The sequence below is a fragment of the Carcharhinus amblyrhynchos genome, chromosome 6, assembly GCF_965287045.1.
Source record: "Carcharhinus amblyrhynchos chromosome 6, sCarAmb.v2.hapA, whole genome shotgun sequence".
NCBI classification, from domain to species: Eukaryota; Metazoa; Chordata; class Chondrichthyes; order Carcharhiniformes; family Carcharhinidae; genus Carcharhinus; species Carcharhinus amblyrhynchos.
This window is the reverse complement of record NC_137329.1, coordinates 108,756,999-108,775,327: the sequence shown is the minus strand read 5'-3', so window position 1 is coordinate 108,775,327 and position 18,329 is coordinate 108,756,999. Positions and strand designations below refer to the sequence as shown.

General features: G+C 42.3%; 1 protein-coding gene across 2 annotated transcripts in view; it reads right to left on the bottom strand.

Annotated features, from left to right (window-relative positions):
• The window catches only part of LOC145344208 (protein O-mannosyl-transferase TMTC2-like), a 190,134-nt gene that overhangs the window by 76,196 nt on the left and 95,609 nt on the right, over nt 1-18,329 (bottom strand). For both annotated transcript variants that reach the window (XM_080191174.1, XM_080191175.1), the window contains 2 exons: nt 1,040-1,868; nt 815-929 (listed from right to left, as the gene is read on the bottom strand). In XM_080191174.1, coding sequence (XP_080047300.1) covers nt 815-929; nt 1,040-1,868 — 944 coding nt within the window. The remainder of the gene's footprint in view (nt 1-814; nt 930-1,039; nt 1,869-18,329) is intronic.

Genomic DNA, 18,329 nt, shown 5'->3' with positions numbered 1-18,329 from the left:
TTTGGAATGTCACCAAATGCCCTGATTCAAACCCAGGTGGCCGGAGCTGCACTCTGGGCCTCTGAATGACTAATCCAGTGACAATGCCACTATCCACCACTTCCCCAACAACATTGCACAATGTATTAAGTGCCACCTGAGTGAAATTTATTTGCAAAGGAGGCATGACGTCTCTGTGATGCTGACTACCTCGTTGTACAATAACAGCATCGTTCAATCTCGTTGAATGTGAAATATGATTATGTCTGCTGACAACTATTGAGTTCTCATTGTCCCTGCCTGGTCCTGATGAACAGAAATCCACAATACAAATTGCCTCGAATTGCAACTACAGGCATTTGGTCACGTCTGCAGCTGGATATATCCTTACCTGATAAGGAGCATTCAGTCACTGGGTGCAAAATAGCAACTACTCGCAAAAAAATTAAAGAAAATCCTGAATACTTATGCCATTCTTATTTTATCAGATTTCTTAATAAGGCAATGTCATACTTACTCACACAGATTGCTCTAAATCTAACTTAAATAGTTAAAGCACTGTGTGCAAAAATTCAAATGATATTTGAGACTGGCAAAGCTAGGAAAGTGGATGAATCTTATTTTCTTTAATGCCTTCTTATTTAAGAAGGCATTGCAGAGACGCTGCCGTCTGAGAGGGACAGGGAACCGGATTAATTAAAACACTGCGACAACGATTCATTGTACTAGTAAACAATATCTGCGTCACACAAATAGATCAATAGTGCCATTCATTGCAAGTTTTATAATTGACCTGGTTAGGAATAAGGCCAGCAGTTGAGTCATGCATACTTACAAATTATAAAGCATATCAGCCATGTTGCTGCGATAGTACAAGGCATTTCTATAGGCCTTTTCAGCTTCCAAAACCTTGCCTTGGCTTTTCAGAACATTCCCGAGGTTACCCCACGCTGCCAGGAAGAGAAAGCAGTTGTTCAAGTCGGTGCTAGCATCCGTTTAAAATGACACGTTAGCTCAACATTAAGTTCCACTTTTTTTTTTGAGATTAAAATCTTTTTACCTTTAGCCGGATTCACTTTAATCCCTGATCTATACAACATTTCCTCATCATGCCAGTCTCTGTTCCTTAATACGGTTTTCGACCCATACAAAATGACTAAAGCAGCGGCTGAATATAAAACCAAGTTCTTAGAGACTCGCTTCTTCATTCTGAGAGAAAGGGTCCTGATGCCCAATGTTACTAGTAAGCAGAATCCCATGCTCGGAATGTACAGGATTCTCTCTGCTATTACAAAGCCAACATAAAAGAAAAGGTTAGTAGCAGGCAGGAATGGCACTATTAGCAATGATAAGGAGAAAATGACAATGGTCTGAGCTTTTGGAAGTGGTAGTCCCTGAATTAAATCATTCTTTACAAAGTGATCAGTTCTCGGTACAAAATAAAATCCCTGTTCATTGTTCCCGTGCTCTGTTGCTGAGTGGCAGTTGTGCCCGTTTGTGTTCTGTTTGCCATTCATCACTGTTTTCCCATTGCAAACCCTGTCCTTGGGAGAGCCCTTCAGGCCGATATAGATGAGGAGCAGCAACCCGACAAAGAAGGCCAACGTGTGAAGGTTCCTCCAGTCACTGAGTGTCCTTATCAACGGCACGGCGTCCATCGACCAATCAAAGCTCATCGTGTCGGGGCACAGCAGCAGCCAGAGATTTGCTGCCGGCAAGTAATAAAAGGTCAAGGTTCGTGTCAGCAGGCTGTCCGAGTCGGCTGCTGGGTTATCGGAGTTGGAGAAGCTCGGTGGAGTGTTACCCATCCAGTATAAGCGAAGTCCCAGTAAAGTGGCACCCCAGACAGCCAGCAGTCCCACCCTTATCAAAAGGGAAGTAACCTGCCTCTAAAAAGGAAAAGAAAAAAAAAATTAGGAGAGAAAGTAAATAAATCAACGACTCAACTCTCAAGTAAATATTACTTCTTATTCATTCGTGGGACATGGGCAATGCTGACAGGCCAGTATTTATTGCTCCATGCCTAGTTGCCCAAGGGCATAGAACATAGAATCATAGAGCCCTACAGTGCAGAAAGAGGCCCTTCGGCCCATCGAGTCTGCACCGACCACAATCCCACCCAGGCCCTACCCCCATATCCCTACTTATTATACCCGCTAATCCCTCTAACCTCCGCTACCCTGGACACTAAGGGGCAATTTCTTAGCATGGCCAATCAATCTAACCCGCACATTTTTGGACTGTGGGAGGAAACCGGAGGAAACCCACATAGACACGAGGAGAATGTGCAAACTCCACACAGACAGTGAGCCGGGAATCGAACCCAGGACCATGGAGCTGTGGAGCAGCAGTGCTAACCACTGTGCTACCGTACCTGCCGCAGTTGAGAGTCAACCACATGGCTGTGGCTCTGACGTCATATGTAGGCCAGACCAGATAGAGGCAGCAGATTTCCTTCCCTGAAGGACATTAGTGAATGAGATGGATGTTTCAGACAATCAACAATGATTTCACGGTCATCAGCAGATTTCTTAATTCCAGGGTTGTTTTTTAAATTGAATTCAAATTCCACCATATGCCATGGCAGGATTCGAGCCCGGGTCCCCAGAACATTAGCTGACTTTCTGGATTAATGGCCCATTGATAATACCACCAGGCCATCACCTCTCTTTAATAGTTGTATCATTTTTATCAGTCTGAGGAAAGAAAATCTTTGTGCAAACTTTAAATTGTATGTTAAAGCTGAAAAAGTGCTCAGTGCACTAAACTCTGAACATACACATGTCGGAGGAAATGTATGTTTGCATAGAAATGTCTTATTCTATTTACATTATGCTCCAACAAAATCAAATCTGGGCTACTGTGAAATGGGTTAAAAACCATACAGTACTGAGAAGTTTAGAAAAGTCAGAGTCTAATAAAAACAAAACACTAAACAAAATATTAAGAAGTTTCACAACATCAGGTTAACGTCCAACAGGTTTATTTGGAATCACGAGCTTTTGGAGCGCTGCTCCTTCATTAGGTGAGTGGAGGAATTGAAGGAAGGAGCAGTGCTCCGAAAGCTCGATATTCTAAATAAACCAGTTGGACTTTAACCTGGTGTTGTGAGACATCTCACTGTGCTCGCCCCAGTTCAACCACGGCATCTCCACATTATAAGCAGAATATAATATAGAACAAACAAAAACAGCGCTACAAATAATAAAAATTTGAAATAAAAACAGAAAACGCTGGTAGTGTGCAAATTAATGTTTCATTTCTAGAATTCTCTACAGTGTAGAAAGAGACCATTCAGCCCATTGAGCCTGTCTCGACAACAATCCCACCCAGGCCCTATCTCTGGAACCCCATGTATTTATCCTGCTAATCCCCCTGAGAATAAGGGACAGTTTACCATGGCCAATCAGCCTAACCCACACATCTTTGGACTGTGGGGGAAAATAGACCATTTGGAGGAAACCTGTACAGACGTGGGAGAACATGCAAATTCCATACATTATTCACTTCCAGTAAAATAGAAAAGCAGTGAAGAAAATAAGGTAGAAAAAGGATAAAATTGAATTTTTTTTTAAAAGTTAGTTTTCATTCACATTCAACAAATACAGCCAATGACTTAATTTTATGTACTTTACACTGCTTGTAATTTGTACCTGTGCCTTGGTTGATGACATAAGTGTAGTTAATTATGTATAACTTTATAAATAGTAACAGCTAGAAATCGTGCTTGAGTGGAAATGCATCTGCAGAAATCATTCATCTTAGATTTGACTGCCTCCACAAAGGACAAAGAGTGGGAAGCTCTAACCTCCTCCTCATGTTCAGACACCATCATTAAAATACTTTTTTCATTTCTTGGACATGCAGAAAATTGATTTTAATTGGAAGAGATTCTTCAAGAAAGCAGTCCCATTCCAAAGACTTCGAGAGATTACGGTGTCCTGAAGAGACATTCCAACTTGAATCGTTCGGCAGGATTTTCCAGCCCTTCCCACTGGCAGGATTTTCCAGTCTTGCTAAAGTTGACATCCCCCCCCCCCTCCCCCGCAGCAGCAGGACAGGTGAACCATGCAAAACACTGTAGACTTCAGCCATCTCCGCCACTAAAATATTCGGGCTGTTTCTTTCGCCACAAATCTGCCAGACTCTGTTGGGTGGGATTTTCTGGCCTCGCTCGTCCAGAAACCAGAAAATCCCTCCTGAGTTCAACAGAGTTTTCCATGGTCCGCCCCTCACAGGATGGTAAAATTCGCCCCATTGAGTTTTTCCAGCAATTGTCTGTTTTTACTTTAGGCTTTGAAAGCCAGCTTTAAGAGAAGATATAAACAGAGGATAGGTTTCTTTGATTTACTGCTGTTGTAAGCAACTATCCTGCTGATAGTTTCTCAGTATTGAAATGACCGTATATAAATACCTAAATAGTTCTACGCATTGATTGACAAATTCTGGTACTTTTGTGTTTTCTTTCTTCCTACAGTGATTTCAAAGAGTAAAATTTCACTTCACACTATTTCAAGGCCATTGGTAATCAGAAATGAGGAAGTCAAGATGCAGAAACAAAGTGCAGATATATCGCTGCTTCAAAAATAAACAAGCGAAGAGATATATCAAAGAGCACTAGAAGACATAAGGAGGTGAATCTGGTCTTGAGCATAGCATGAATGGGGGATAAATCAATGGTCCAGTTTACAACCCACTCGATTTTCTATTCTATTGGTTTGAATGGAAGAGATTACTGGGTAGATTGTAGAAGGAGCAGGCACAGTGGTTAGCACTGCTGCCTCACAGTGCCAGGGACTTGGGTTCAATTCCCAGATTGGATCACCGTCTGTATGGAGCCCGCACGTTCTCTACATGGGTTTCCTCCAGGTGCTTTGGTTTCCTCCCACAGTCCAAAAGACATGCTGGTCAGATGCATTGGCCACACCAAATTCTCCCTCACTGTGCCGAACAGGCGTTTGGGCATGGCGACTAGGGGGTTTTCACAGTAACTTCATTGCAATGTTAAGGTAAGCCTACTCATGACAGTAGTAAATAAACTTTAAACTTGATTTGGTTTCTCCCATCTTGCACAAGTGCTCAAGACCAAATTTTTCCATTCATTGAAAATTCCTAACCCTTCCTGTGATGTTATGTAGAGCAAAGATATACTGTTACTGGTGTATTCTGCATCGCTAATTCATCATTAGGCTGACAGCAAACATTATTTATATTTTATAATTCAAGAAGATTAATAGAGCTGCGAAACTTTCAATCCAGATTTAAACATCTCATTAGAAAATTACAAGATTACAATCTTTTTGATTAGAAAAGCAAGTGCTAGATTCTCTGGCCTTCCAGCCACATGTTTCCCACCAGTGGGAGGTAGACATTGTTTGCTAGTGGCAGGATTCTTTGGTCCTGTCGCTATCAATGTGTATTCCCATTGATGTCACCCCACGCCAATGGGAAACCCATGGGTGGGGGTACGCTGCCAGCAGGACCCACCAGTGTAAACAGCTGGAGAATTACGGCCAAAATCTTTCAGACGTATTTGCATCTTGACAGTGGGCGGTGGCAGACTTTCTTGCCCTGAAAAGTGGCCAAGGATTCTTCGGGATTCTCAGAGAAGGCGACACATTGGTTTTGCAGCGTCATGGAAGCATTCTGAATTTCCCCTGAGGCTGGTTTGCTCCAGCTGTCTGAATGGGCAAAACAACTGGCAACAACATGGATATGTCATCCAAGCATAACACAGTCAATGTGATTGAGTAACTGGCAATTTCCAGTTGGAGTAATTAGCTTGCCAGGAAAACATCTAAGTCAGCCTTCTTACTACAAACAGGTGAAGTTGATGAATTAACTGTGACCTTTATTTATATTAGAGATCTTTTATGTTTTTTGTTTATACATTCATGGGCGTCGCTGGCTGGCCAACATTTATTGCCCATCCCTAGTTGCTCTTGAGAAGGTGGTGAGCTGTGTTTTTGAATCGCTGCAGTCCATGGGCAGTGGGTTGACCCACAGTGCCGTTAGGGAGGAAATTCCAGGATTTTGACCCAGTGACTGCGAAGGAACGGCGATATATTTCCAAGTCAGGGAGGTGAGTGACTTGGAGGTGGTGACGTTCCCACGTATCTGCTGCCCTTGTCCTTCTAGATGGAAGTGGTTGTGGGTTTGGAAAGTGCTGCCTAAAGATCTTTGGTGAATTGCTGTGCATTTTAAAATTGGGTATGGATTTCGAATGAAGAGCTGCATCAACTGAAGGGCATTTCTAAGTAATGACTGGCAGAATTGAAACTGCTTAAAATTCTTGATTTGAACAAAACATTTGTTAATATCCCCCCAGTTCCATATCAGTCCTTCCAAATTCTTCCACTGAAATGATTGTGTAGATTAAAGGGTCTTTTCTTGTCCATTATCAAATGATCATGTTTTCAACTCCTCAAATGTTAGTTCACTTCCTTTCAAGGTCTTTTCTGTCCAGTTAATTGAAATGTCACTGCTTTCAATTCCGTGGGCACTTAGGAAATGATTTGTCAGCCACAGTTTGTACTTGGAATGTTCACAATAACGTGTAATAATTTCCTCTTGTACATGAAAACTGTCACCAGATTGTGCAAAGGCCAAGTGTAAAAACAAAGCAGCATGCTAAACAAAACTGAAATGAACTAACTTGAGAAGGGAAGTTCATAACTTTGGTCAATTATGGGTCTGAGTAAGCTTGAATCCTTTCCACGCTGTCTCTGAATTTCCACAAAGACACAGACACATTTAATATTTTCAATTTGGCCCCTATTTTGATGTACTGGAACGGTTTTGGAGTAAACAAAACCAAATATGTGAACTGCAGCCACGGTGGCACAGTGGTTAGCCCTGCTGCCTCTCAGCGCCAGGAACTCGGGTTCAATTCCAGTCTTGGATGACTATCTGTGTGGAGTTTGCACATTCTTCTCATGCCTGCGCGGGTTTCCTCCGGGTGCTCCAGTTTCCTGCCACAGTTCAAAGATGTGCGGGTTAGGTTGATTGGCCATGCTAAATTGACCCTAGTGTCAGGGGGATTAGCAGGGTAAATGGGGGGGGGGGGGGGGGGGGTGGAATTACTGGAATAGGGCCATGGTGGGATTGTGGCTGGTGCACACCCATTGGACCAAATGAACTCCTTCTGCACTATAGGGATGCTATGATTCCACATCCCTGCGATTCCATCCTATCTCTACAAACAGAGTTTCATTATAAGAACATAAGATGGAGTCCATCAAACAAGCTCCAACATTTTGTAAGATCATGGCTAATCTTAAGCATCTAACTCCACTTTCCCATCTTATCCCTTGATCCACTTGGTCCTCAACATCCCAGTTGTGATCATCGCAACTGGAAATCCACAACCCCCTGAGGGAGACAATCCCAAAGATTCACAAGCCTCCTCACCTGAGTCCTGAATGACCAACCTCTTACTTTGAGACCATAGCCCCTACTTCTAGATTCTCCAAACAGAGGATAAAGCCTCCCAGCCTCTACACTGTTAGGCTCTCCATAGTTTCAATGAGACCAACTTGCATTCCTGTCAACTCCATGGAATACAGGCCCAGTCTACTCAGAGGAGAGCTCTTCGGAATCAATCAAGTGAACCCCGTTTAAAGTAAGTATATCATCCTTTAGATACAGAGACCAAAATGTTGCACTGTACTCCTGGTGTGGTTGAATGATAGCCCTGTACAATTGCAACAGGACTCATCATATAGTGTAGAAGGCGGCCATTTGGCCCATTGAGCCTGCACTGACAACAATTCCATCCAGGTCCTATCCCCACAATCCCCCTTCTATTGTCCCCCTGACAATAAGGGGCAATTTATCATGGCCAATCAACCTAACCCACGTATCTTCTTCAGTTTTATACTCCAAATCCTTTGCAATAGAGTGCAAAGCACTTTTTTTTCTTAATTGCTTGCTTTACCCGTATGTTAACTTCCTGTGACTCATGTACAAGTCCCTCTGAACACCAACATTTATGAGTCCCTCAACTTTCTTCCTACCAAAGTAGATAATTTCACACATCACTATATTATACTCCCTCCACCTTCTGTGCACTCATTTAATCAATATCTCTTTGTAATCTCTTTGGCTGGGAATTCTTTAACTTTTTCATCCCACCCGCAACAATTCCCATCATGAGAGGGAGCGGAAAATCCTGGCCTTTGTGTCCTCCTCACAGTTTACCTTCCCATTCCAGCTTCGTTCATTAGCAAACTTGGATATTTTACATTGCCCCCTCAATAAAGATGGTAAATAGCTGAAACCTAAGCACGATCCTTGTGGTACTCCATCAGTTACATGTCACTGTACTGAAAATTACTCGGTTGATCATACTCTTTGCTTTTACATTCATTAATCAATTCTTAATCCATGCTTATATACTGCCCCCAATCTAACCATGTGCTCCAATCTCTTGCGTGACATCTTATGGAATGTCTTTTGATAAATATACTCCATCCACTGGGTTCCCTTTATTCTCTCAGTTGATGATGACATCCATCTATCTCGGGAGACAATGATCTGCACCCAGGTTGTATGTCACTGCTGGATTAAACACTGTCAATTGTAGTTGTGGAGGCCAATTTGAAAGTGGCGGTCCTTTCTGAAGCTGGCATTGGCCCAAAGTTGACTAATGTATTTTCCTTCCAGTTCTCTTTTTCATCATCTTGTCATTTCTTCTATTCTTTGCTTTTTCCATGCCCTTCCAGAGTGCTTGTCTCCAGGCACTCTAGTCAACAGCAAGAGCCTCCCACATATAGATCCAATCCTGACCAACTTGAGATCTTACTTGCAGACATCCTCATGTCACAGATGTGGGTGGCCTGTTGGTCTCATATCAATCGCAGGCTTGTCATAAAACATACCACTGGGGATGCAGTTGTCATCCATTCAGCCCACATGACCTGGCCAGTGGAGTTTCCACTGACCCAAGAGGGCAAAATGCTGGGGATTGCTACACTCTGATATACTTCCATATTTGACATTCTGTCTTGCCAGGAGATGCCCAGTATCCCCTACTGAAGTTCACTTGGACATTGGTTCCCCTAGCCCACAAGGAATTTGAAAGACAGAACAGAATCCATATCATGGTGGAGGAGTCGGCCATTCGGCCCATCGAGTTTGCGCTGACTCTTCAATAGAGCATCCCACCTAGGACCTATCCCTGTAACCCCATGTACTCAGCCTGCTAATCCCCCTATCAACATACATCCTGGGACACTAAGGAACAATTTAGCATGGCCAATCCACCTAATCTGCACATCTTTGAACTGTAGGAGAAAACCGGAGCAACAGAGGACACCCCACCAGATGCGGGGAGAATGTGTAAACTCCACACAGACAGTTACCCGTGGCCTGATTTGAACCCAGGTCCCTAGATCTGTGAGACAGCAGTGCTATCCACTGTGCTGCCTTCAGTTGAGTGCTCTTCTGAAACTCAATTACAGTAACTACTACTCTACCCTCAACATTGCAATAGGCCAGATTGATATTATAAGTCACAACTAGACAAGACTGACAATCAGGTTCAGGTTCAGGAAGACTAATGCTCGGGGCCAGGATATAGAAACTCCACCTTCCATCAACATTAGCAACCTCACTCTAGAGGTCAACAGCTTCACATACCCTGAATCAGCAATTACCAACAACCTGTCTGTCCATTGAAGGCAAAATCAGCATCAGTGCCGAGGCTGCATTTCAAAGTTGAGGAGTTGATTGTGGACCAATAGCAAACTGGTTGAATATACAAAGCTCCATGTGTAGCAGGCTGTGTTCTCAGCACCCTGCTTGACAGTAGTGGGGCATGGACAACTTATGTGAGACATATACAAAACGTTAAACCCCTTCTACCTCTGCTATCTCAGACAAATACTGGGCATCCTGTCAGTTGTACCCTCAAAAAATGTTTGTAAATGACAAGACTGAAGTATTTTTAAACTCATGCATTCAAAAATGCTGAGTGGAAAATTCCACGCAACTTCCTTCGAAGTAAACAATTGTAATAGATGTCATTGTCCAGCTAACTTGATTCACTGCATTTGATTGGGCCTAAGATTTCTGCAGAAGTTGCTGGCTGTTCTAGTTCCAAAAAGAAGAAATCAAACCCACTCTAACAACCTCTTCCAAATCATCAGTAAAATGGTGCAATGAACCAACAAATGATATCCACTTACCAATAACCTGACTACCAATGTTCAATGTGGATTCCACTAGAAAAGTGCTTAGCTCCTCATCACAGGTTTGATTCAGGCATGGACACATGAATTGCCAGAGGAAAGCTGAGAGTGAATGTATTCAACACCAAGATATTATTAAGCCAATTATGGCATCATGACCCTAAGCAAAATTGAAGATAATGGGACTTAAAGGAAAAAACATTCCAAAGACCAAAAGTTCAAACTTAGCTTTTGAAAAGAAAACAGTTGTGGTCACTGGAGATCAGTCATGATATCCTAGCACATAACTATAAGAATTCCACAAGCGAATGTTTTGTCTTAGCCATCTTTATCTTTATCAATGGTCTTCCTCCATAAGATCAGGAATGGGCTGTTTGCTGATTTTCCTGCTGTTCAATTCCATTCACAACTCCACTGATAATGAAGCACCTTATTTCAGCCTACAACATGACCTGGATAACACCTAGGCTTGGGCTGACAAGAGCAAAATAACAGTCACGCTACAGATATTCTAGGTTACAACCATCTTGAAGAAGAGAAAGTCCAGTTTCCTCCCTGCACTGTTACCATGGACTTCCCCCACCATCAACACACCTTGTATTAACTGCATCAACTTTTCTAATGTTGCATGTACAAAAGCAGGAAAGAGGCCGAATACTCTTGTGGCTGCATGGCTAACCTCCTGACTCATCATCTGCAATGCTCTAGGGTGTGATAGAAAAATTAACTAATTGCCATAATATGTGCGCTCATAAGTAAACTCAAGAAAACAGTTTCATCTAAGATACAGCAGTTTGCTTGTACTCATGACCGCTCCCCCCCTCCCCGCCCTCAACCCCTCCACCCCGCTGCAGTATCAGTGAGCTTTAGTTACTGTAAATACATTCTAAGATGCACTTCAGTTACGCACCATGGTTACTGCAACAACATCCCTTTCCCAGTGACCTCTGCCACTGAGGTATAAAAGCAAATTACTGCGGATGCTGGAATCTGAAACCAAAAGAGGAAATGCTGGAAAATCTCAGCAGGTCTGACAGCATCTGTAAGAAGAGAAACAAACTGACACTTTGAGTCCAGGTGATCCTTTGTCAAAGCTAAAAGGTATAGAAAGTGGGAGATTTCTATGCCTTTTAGCTTTGACAAAGGGTCATCTGTACTTGAACCATCAGCTCTTTTCTTTCCTTATAGATGCTGCCAGACCTGCTGAGACTTTCAAGCATTTTCTTTTTTTGGTTGGAGAGGTATAGGAGCATTACTATCAGGGAACGTCATAATTTTCAATCTCACCACCAAACCACATATCAACCTCAGTTGGATATATATTACCAATTCTGCATCTCACCACCGAACCACATATCAACCTCAGTTGGATATATATATTACCAATTCTGCATCTTTGCTGAACAATATCCTAATACTGCCCATAAAATATTATGTGAAAGCATTACCAGGAGGATTAGAGTAGTTCAAAGAGAAGATGCATCACCATCTTCTCAGTGAAGCAAATGAGCATCAATACAGACTTCCCTCAGGTTCTTAGAACATCTTGAAAATAAAAAAGTCAATTTGAAGCCAAATTCTTAGGAGGAAAAAATGTGTTGAGTTTCGAAATCCAACAAAAATTGCTTATGTACTGTTTTAATCCTAAAATGCACACAAACGAAATGGTGAAAAAACATCCTCAACTGTCTACTCTACAAGGAAGTTTCAACTTGATGGTTCCTACCACATGTACTGGTAACCTAATTCAATGGAAAATGTGACTAAGTAAGTTATTTACTGGAACTGCCGCTCTCTGATTAACTGTTGAAACTACAACAGATCAACACATTCAGAAGAATGCGGAAAATTCCCCAGTCAGCAAATCCTGGGCACCGATACCCAGTTCATGTTAAGAGCAAATTATTAGTGGCTAAGAATCTAAACAGTTCAATTACTGAACCTCCAGGGGATCTGACTAGAAACTCAACCTGACCTTACCTCCCCTCCTCCTTTCATCGTTAATATATGGAAAGCTTTTGAATGCCAGCGCTAACTTTAATCCTGTTTAGTACAAAATAAGAGGTTTACTGGTTCCCAGTCGGCATTGTATTTCAGTCAAATCATTATAAGCATGAAACAATCCAGCTTTTTATTATGTATGCATGTGAGTGTATCCTCCAAGATGCATGAGGTTTGAAAAGAAAATACTTCCAAATGCATAGGAACCTCTTTCGGAATTCTGAAGGAAATCTGTCAAGAAAAGTGGAAAATAAGAGTGCAAGATTTGATCAGACGCATGAAACTGGTTCTAAGAATTGATTCATTCGCTTTCAAGGAATATAATATCATGCAAATTTCTTGGCCTCTTTTCAAACATTCTTCTGAAGTGGTTGTCCGTGCAACTCAGGGCGAGAGAGAAAAAAAGTGCTCTAAGAACAAGAAACACGTTTAGTAATCCTGTTTGGCCAAGTAATTAGCTTTCCCAAAAGCTAAAGCCAACTGCAAATATACTTCACTTTCTTTCTTTTCTGGCACCTCATTCCTAAGCTGCCTCTGTCCCTGTGTCACTCGGTGTCAAATGTGCAGAGACTTACATGCTGAATGAAGACGTTGGCTTGAAAACTTACTCATTGTTCAGCATTCCAAATAAAAGTCTTTCCCTCAGTCCTTCAAAATGGAATAAAACTGTGAGAGTCAAAGAATGTGCACGAGATGGGAAGAAGAATGAGCAAGATTGGAAAGAAAAGTCGCACTTCAAACTTACAGTCTTTATTTTAACTTATCCTTTGCCGAATTCTGAAAAACATTGACAACATCATGCGGAAAATGGCTAGTCTGGAGATTTCAGCTCTAAATTTAAGGGCAGCATGGTGGCACAGTAATGGGCACTGCTGCCTCTTACTGCCAGGGACACAGGTTCAATTTTGGCCTTGGGTCACTGTCTGTGTGGAGTTTGCACATTCTCCCCACGTCTGCGTTGGTTTCCTCCAGGTGCTCCAGTTTCCTCCCACAGTCCAAAGATGCGTGGCTTAGGTTGGTTGGCCATGTGCAATTGCCCCTTGGTGTCAGGCTAAATTGGCAGCGTAAATGTGTGGGGTGATGTGGGTAGGGCCTGTGTGTGAAGGAGGTGCAGGGATTTAAAATCACTCAGGCCGGCAGTCAATGGACTCGAGACTGTGCTGCACTATGGAGTCACTGAAAGACATTCAGGTATCACCTCAAATCAAAGGGTGATGGGTCATGGAAGATTGGCCGCGGTAAGATTATTACAGACAGACAGATACAATTGCTATGAGTCCCAGTGACATAATGAGAGCTCCATTGCCATCACAATTTAAATTAGGCCCCAGCTCTTCCAAGGTAGGTGGCCTTCGGTGCCCGATTTGAGGTGAGTTAAGAAAGGGAGAGGCAGGGACACAGAGCCTAACTACTGTTATCTTAACCAACATGAGAAAGCTAGAAGTCTGCAAGCTCAGTCCAAGCCAGTGCATTGTTACCTTTTTCCTATCACATATCCAGGCCTCCTTCATTCAGGTGAGGGAGTGGACAGGGAAACTCTAAAACCCGTCCCCCACGTCTAACACAAACTCCCCGTTCATCAGCAGACACCAGTATTTGCAAATTTTCTCCACACGTGTTTGTCCCTAATTAGTGACCCAGCTAAAAGCTGACAAAACTCATCACACACTCGACTGACAGATTTGAATATCAGCTGAAACCATCATCACAGCAATGTGATGGGAACAGTGCAACCCTTTTCATTTGGCCATTCAAACTGGCTGAGTCGGTAGTTAGCTTTGTTTGAACGGTGCTTTTAGTGAAAATTCAAGGAGGAAGTAAGATTGTGCACCGTACAACAAATTGACAGAAGTGTTTCAAGCAGGGCATTTGGAAAACGCATGAAACAATATTCCTTTTGCTAATACCCTCTTTGACAAGGACTCTCCATGGACTCAGGCTTCACAGTTTTAGAGGCTGTAATGGAATGATGGGGAATAAAGCCAACTTGTACAATGTGCACTCAGAACCATTACTGGGGTCTGCTTTATTCACAGTCTTTTTGCAGCTCAATTGCATTCAGTATGCTAATTTTTCTTTTCATTTCTGCTAAGTATTCATTATATTGATATTTTCTGATCATAGCTACCCTCAAGATGCAGTTGTACTGCTGTATGTCAATTGATCGGATGTATGTATTCAAAATATGTTGCATGCTCCACAGAAATATTGACAATGTCCATGTAGATTTACACATTAATTAATATAACAACTTGTATTCATAATCACATTTTTAACATAATTAAACTCCCAAGGTGTTTCACAGGAGTTATAAACTTAACACCCAAGCTCAGAAGTCGAGGGCCGAATCTCTTCCACCTTGCTGCCCAGAATCGGAGTGGACGAGAGTCCAACAATGGAAACCTCCATTGACCTCTGGTGGGAATTCCTGGTCTCGCCTGAGCGAAGCCGTAATATCCTGCCCAATATTTGAGAAATGAGTGGAAGTTTGGGTAGGAGGTAGATATTAAGAAGCGTGCTAATGAAGAAAAGAGGGATAGAAAGATGGGAAGATTTAGGGAGAGAAATCCTTCCCTGGGATCTTAGGATGTTGAACCTGAAGGCATGTTCAATCGTGGAAAAATTAAAATCTGGATGCTGTAGAAGGCAGAATTAGAGAAACACAGAGATCTCAGAGAAATGTGAAACTGATGCCAATTGCAAAGATAGGAGGGATGATGAAGTGCAAAAATGTGCAAACAACAAGAAGCATTTTCAATCAATGTGTGGTTAACAAGGAGCTGATGTGCATTAATGGGCACAGGAGTGATTGGTGATCGGAACTTAAAGTAAGTAAGGATATGGCTGTGGCTACAAGAACAAGTCAAAGGCTACGAATCCTGCGGCCACTAACACATCTCCTGACTCCCCAAAGTCTGCCCACTATCTACAAGGCACAGGTCAAGAGTTTAATGGAATACTCTCCGCTTGTCTTGATAACTGCTGTTCCGATAACACTCAAGAAGCTTGACACCATCCAGAACAAAGCAACCTGCTTGACTGCTGCCCCTTCTATAAACATTCAATCCCTCCACTACTGATTAACAGTGGCAACCAAGTGTGCCATCTACAAGATGCACTGCTGGAACTCACCAAGGTTCCTTATACAGCCCCTTCCAAATCCATGACCACTACCATATAGAAGGACAACAGCAGGAGACACATGGGAACACTACCACCTGAAGTTCTCCTCCAAGTTATTCACCACCCTGACTTGGACACATATCACCATTCCTTCACTGTCACTGTATCAAAATCCTAGAATGCCCTCTCAAACAGCACTGGGGGTGTACCTACACCTCAGAGACTCTAGTGGTTCAAGGAGGCTGCTCACTACCATCTTCACCAAGGCAACTAGGGGTGGGCAATAAGTGTTGGTCCAGCCAGCAAAATTGACATCCCATAAATGAAAGGCCAACATGGTGGCACAATGGTTAGCACTGCTGCCTCACAGCACAGGGGACCCAGGTTTGATTCCTGGCTGGATCACTGTCTGTGCAGACTCTGCGTGTTCTCCCCATGTCTGCATTGGTTTCCTCCGGATGCTCCGGTTTCCTCTCACAATCTGAAAGACATGCTGGTCAGGTGCATTGGCCATGCTAAATTCTACCTCATTGTACCTGAACAGGCACCGGAGTGTGGCGACTAGGGGATCTTCACAGTAACTTCATTGCAGTGTAAATGTAAGCCTACTTGCGATTAATAAATAAAACTTTAATTTTAAAATGAATTAAAAAACAATGTTGAACTACTTCAATGTTACGCACAATAGAATGTGAGAGGCTTATCAAAAGAGAATTGAAATGGTTAAATCCGAAAGTCAAGGATGAATGGATGATGACTTCAGCAATAGGGGCTGATTCACTTATAAAAGTGAAAATGGACAGTCTTAGTGATGGTGCGGTTTTGTAATTGTAAACTCATCTTGTGTGCTCACTGCAGGTTCTATTCGCCAGTTCCCCACTTTCAGGAAACTGTTATAAACCCGCCAACATGACGTCATGCTGATGGAGGACGATTTTCCCACACAGGGGAAACGTTACAGCAAGGAAGGCCACCAATTAGACTTCAATGTATTATAATGGGATTCTTGTCGTAGCACGGTGGGAATCCCATTATGTCACTGGCATTGGCTGGGAACAATAGAACGGGGAAATCCTGCTAGCGTAAAAGCCATTTTGAGACACCGCCTTGGTTGTCTGCCCCCACTGCCATTCCCACCCACTGAAAACCAGAGTGGAAAAACACTCCCCCCCAAGTGATTTTGGTCTTGCAAATAGTCCTAATATGGCCAATTTCTTCCTATTTGCAATCCTGATGCTAATTGTTTTAGGATTTGTTAATTCTTAGATGATTCATAAAGATGATATTTTGCAAGCAAAGCAGTCATAGCATATGATGCTTGTTTGAGTGCTGAGATAAAATTACTTTCTAGAAATCACTGCACAATTTATGATATTACACAGAGCAATCAATGAGGAACACTTATTTATTTATTTGCTCTCTCAATTTTCTGATAAGCCAATGACTAGGATGTTCAACAGAACTGGCGCTTGATGACATTCTCACCGAGGGGTGACTGATTCAATACAAAGTAATTAAGGCAAAAGGCAGCCAAAGCTGGAGATCAGAATCATAAATAGAAAATTCTGAAAATACTCTGTTGGTCTGGCAGCATCCGCAGAGGGAGAAACAGACTTTTAAAGTTTATTAGTGTCACACGTAGGCTTACATCAACACTGCAATGAAGTTATTGTGAAAATCCCCTAGTCGCCTCCCCTCAGGCATCTGCTCGGGTACACTGAGGGAGAATTTAGCATGGTCAGCGCACCTAACCAACACATCTTTTGAAATGTGGGAGGAAACCAGAACACCCACGGGGAGAAGCTGCAGACTCCATACAAACAGTGACCCATGAACCCAGGTCCCTGGCACCGTGGGGCAGCAGTGCTAACCACTGTGCATTAATGGGTTGAATTATTTTGTGTTTTTGAGCAAATACAAATGAAGAGAAAGGAGTGACTGGTAGCCAGTTCTGTTGAACATCCTAGTCATTGGCTTATCAGAAAATTGAGAGAGCAAATAAATAAATAAATGTTCCTCATTGATTGCTCTGCGTAATATCATAAATTGTGCAGTGATTTCTAAGAGTGACTGGTGAGTCGTGGACAAATGAGAAAAGTGACAGGGTGGAAGGCAGGAGTGATTTAAATTTCAAAAGGGACAATGGTGCAAGGGAAAAGGAAGATGATAATGGGACAAGTGAAGAAACAAGGGATGGTTTAGAGAAGGTGTAAATAGCAGCGCCAGAAACATTACCATTGTATTGAAAGATGATGTTCTTCTTTTCTATCTGCGTCATCCACTTAACATTGTGCAAATGTGAGGATTTATGAAGTTCCAACAGTTTAGAGTGCAAAAATTCTGCAGCGTTTACCAAAATCCCGATTATATATCATATGCCAGTTAGTTGCATGTGCAATTAAAACTGAACGAGGTGTCAAAATCTCAGATTCGCTATATGATGATTAGAGTTGGGCTCAAAGAGCCATATTTGTTGCACAATATTAGTGTGAGCCAACATCAACAAACAATCGCAGAAGATCACCGTTGTTTTAAAATTTTCACATACTCTAAACTCTATCAAGTTTCAATATCCCCACACAAAATAAAATCATTATTGGCCTTATTGCATTGTCAAAGAACTTCTGGCAAATCCGTACATCGTCAACCCCTATTGGCATGTAACATATAAGGGACACAGCATAAATGCAAAAATCTCTGGGTACACTGGGCAATCATTAGTTTCCATGCACTAATGAAAAAACAGGGCCTACACATTTATGGTATATTGAGCACACAGGAGCATTTTAATACCTCATAAACGTGGGAATTGCAAATATCCATTTGTGCCAGTGAAGGATTCAACTGACATTAAGTTCTGAAGTATTAAATTGGCAGCATTCATGGCACATGGCACAAGGCGAGGTAGTGTTGCATGGAATGGTTTACTGTCGATGCTGTTGGAATTGAGACTAGTCTTAATCCTGGTCAATTTAAATTTGCGTTTGGTTCAACACTGTGATATTTTGCTGGAATTAAGGGCGTATGTTATTGATT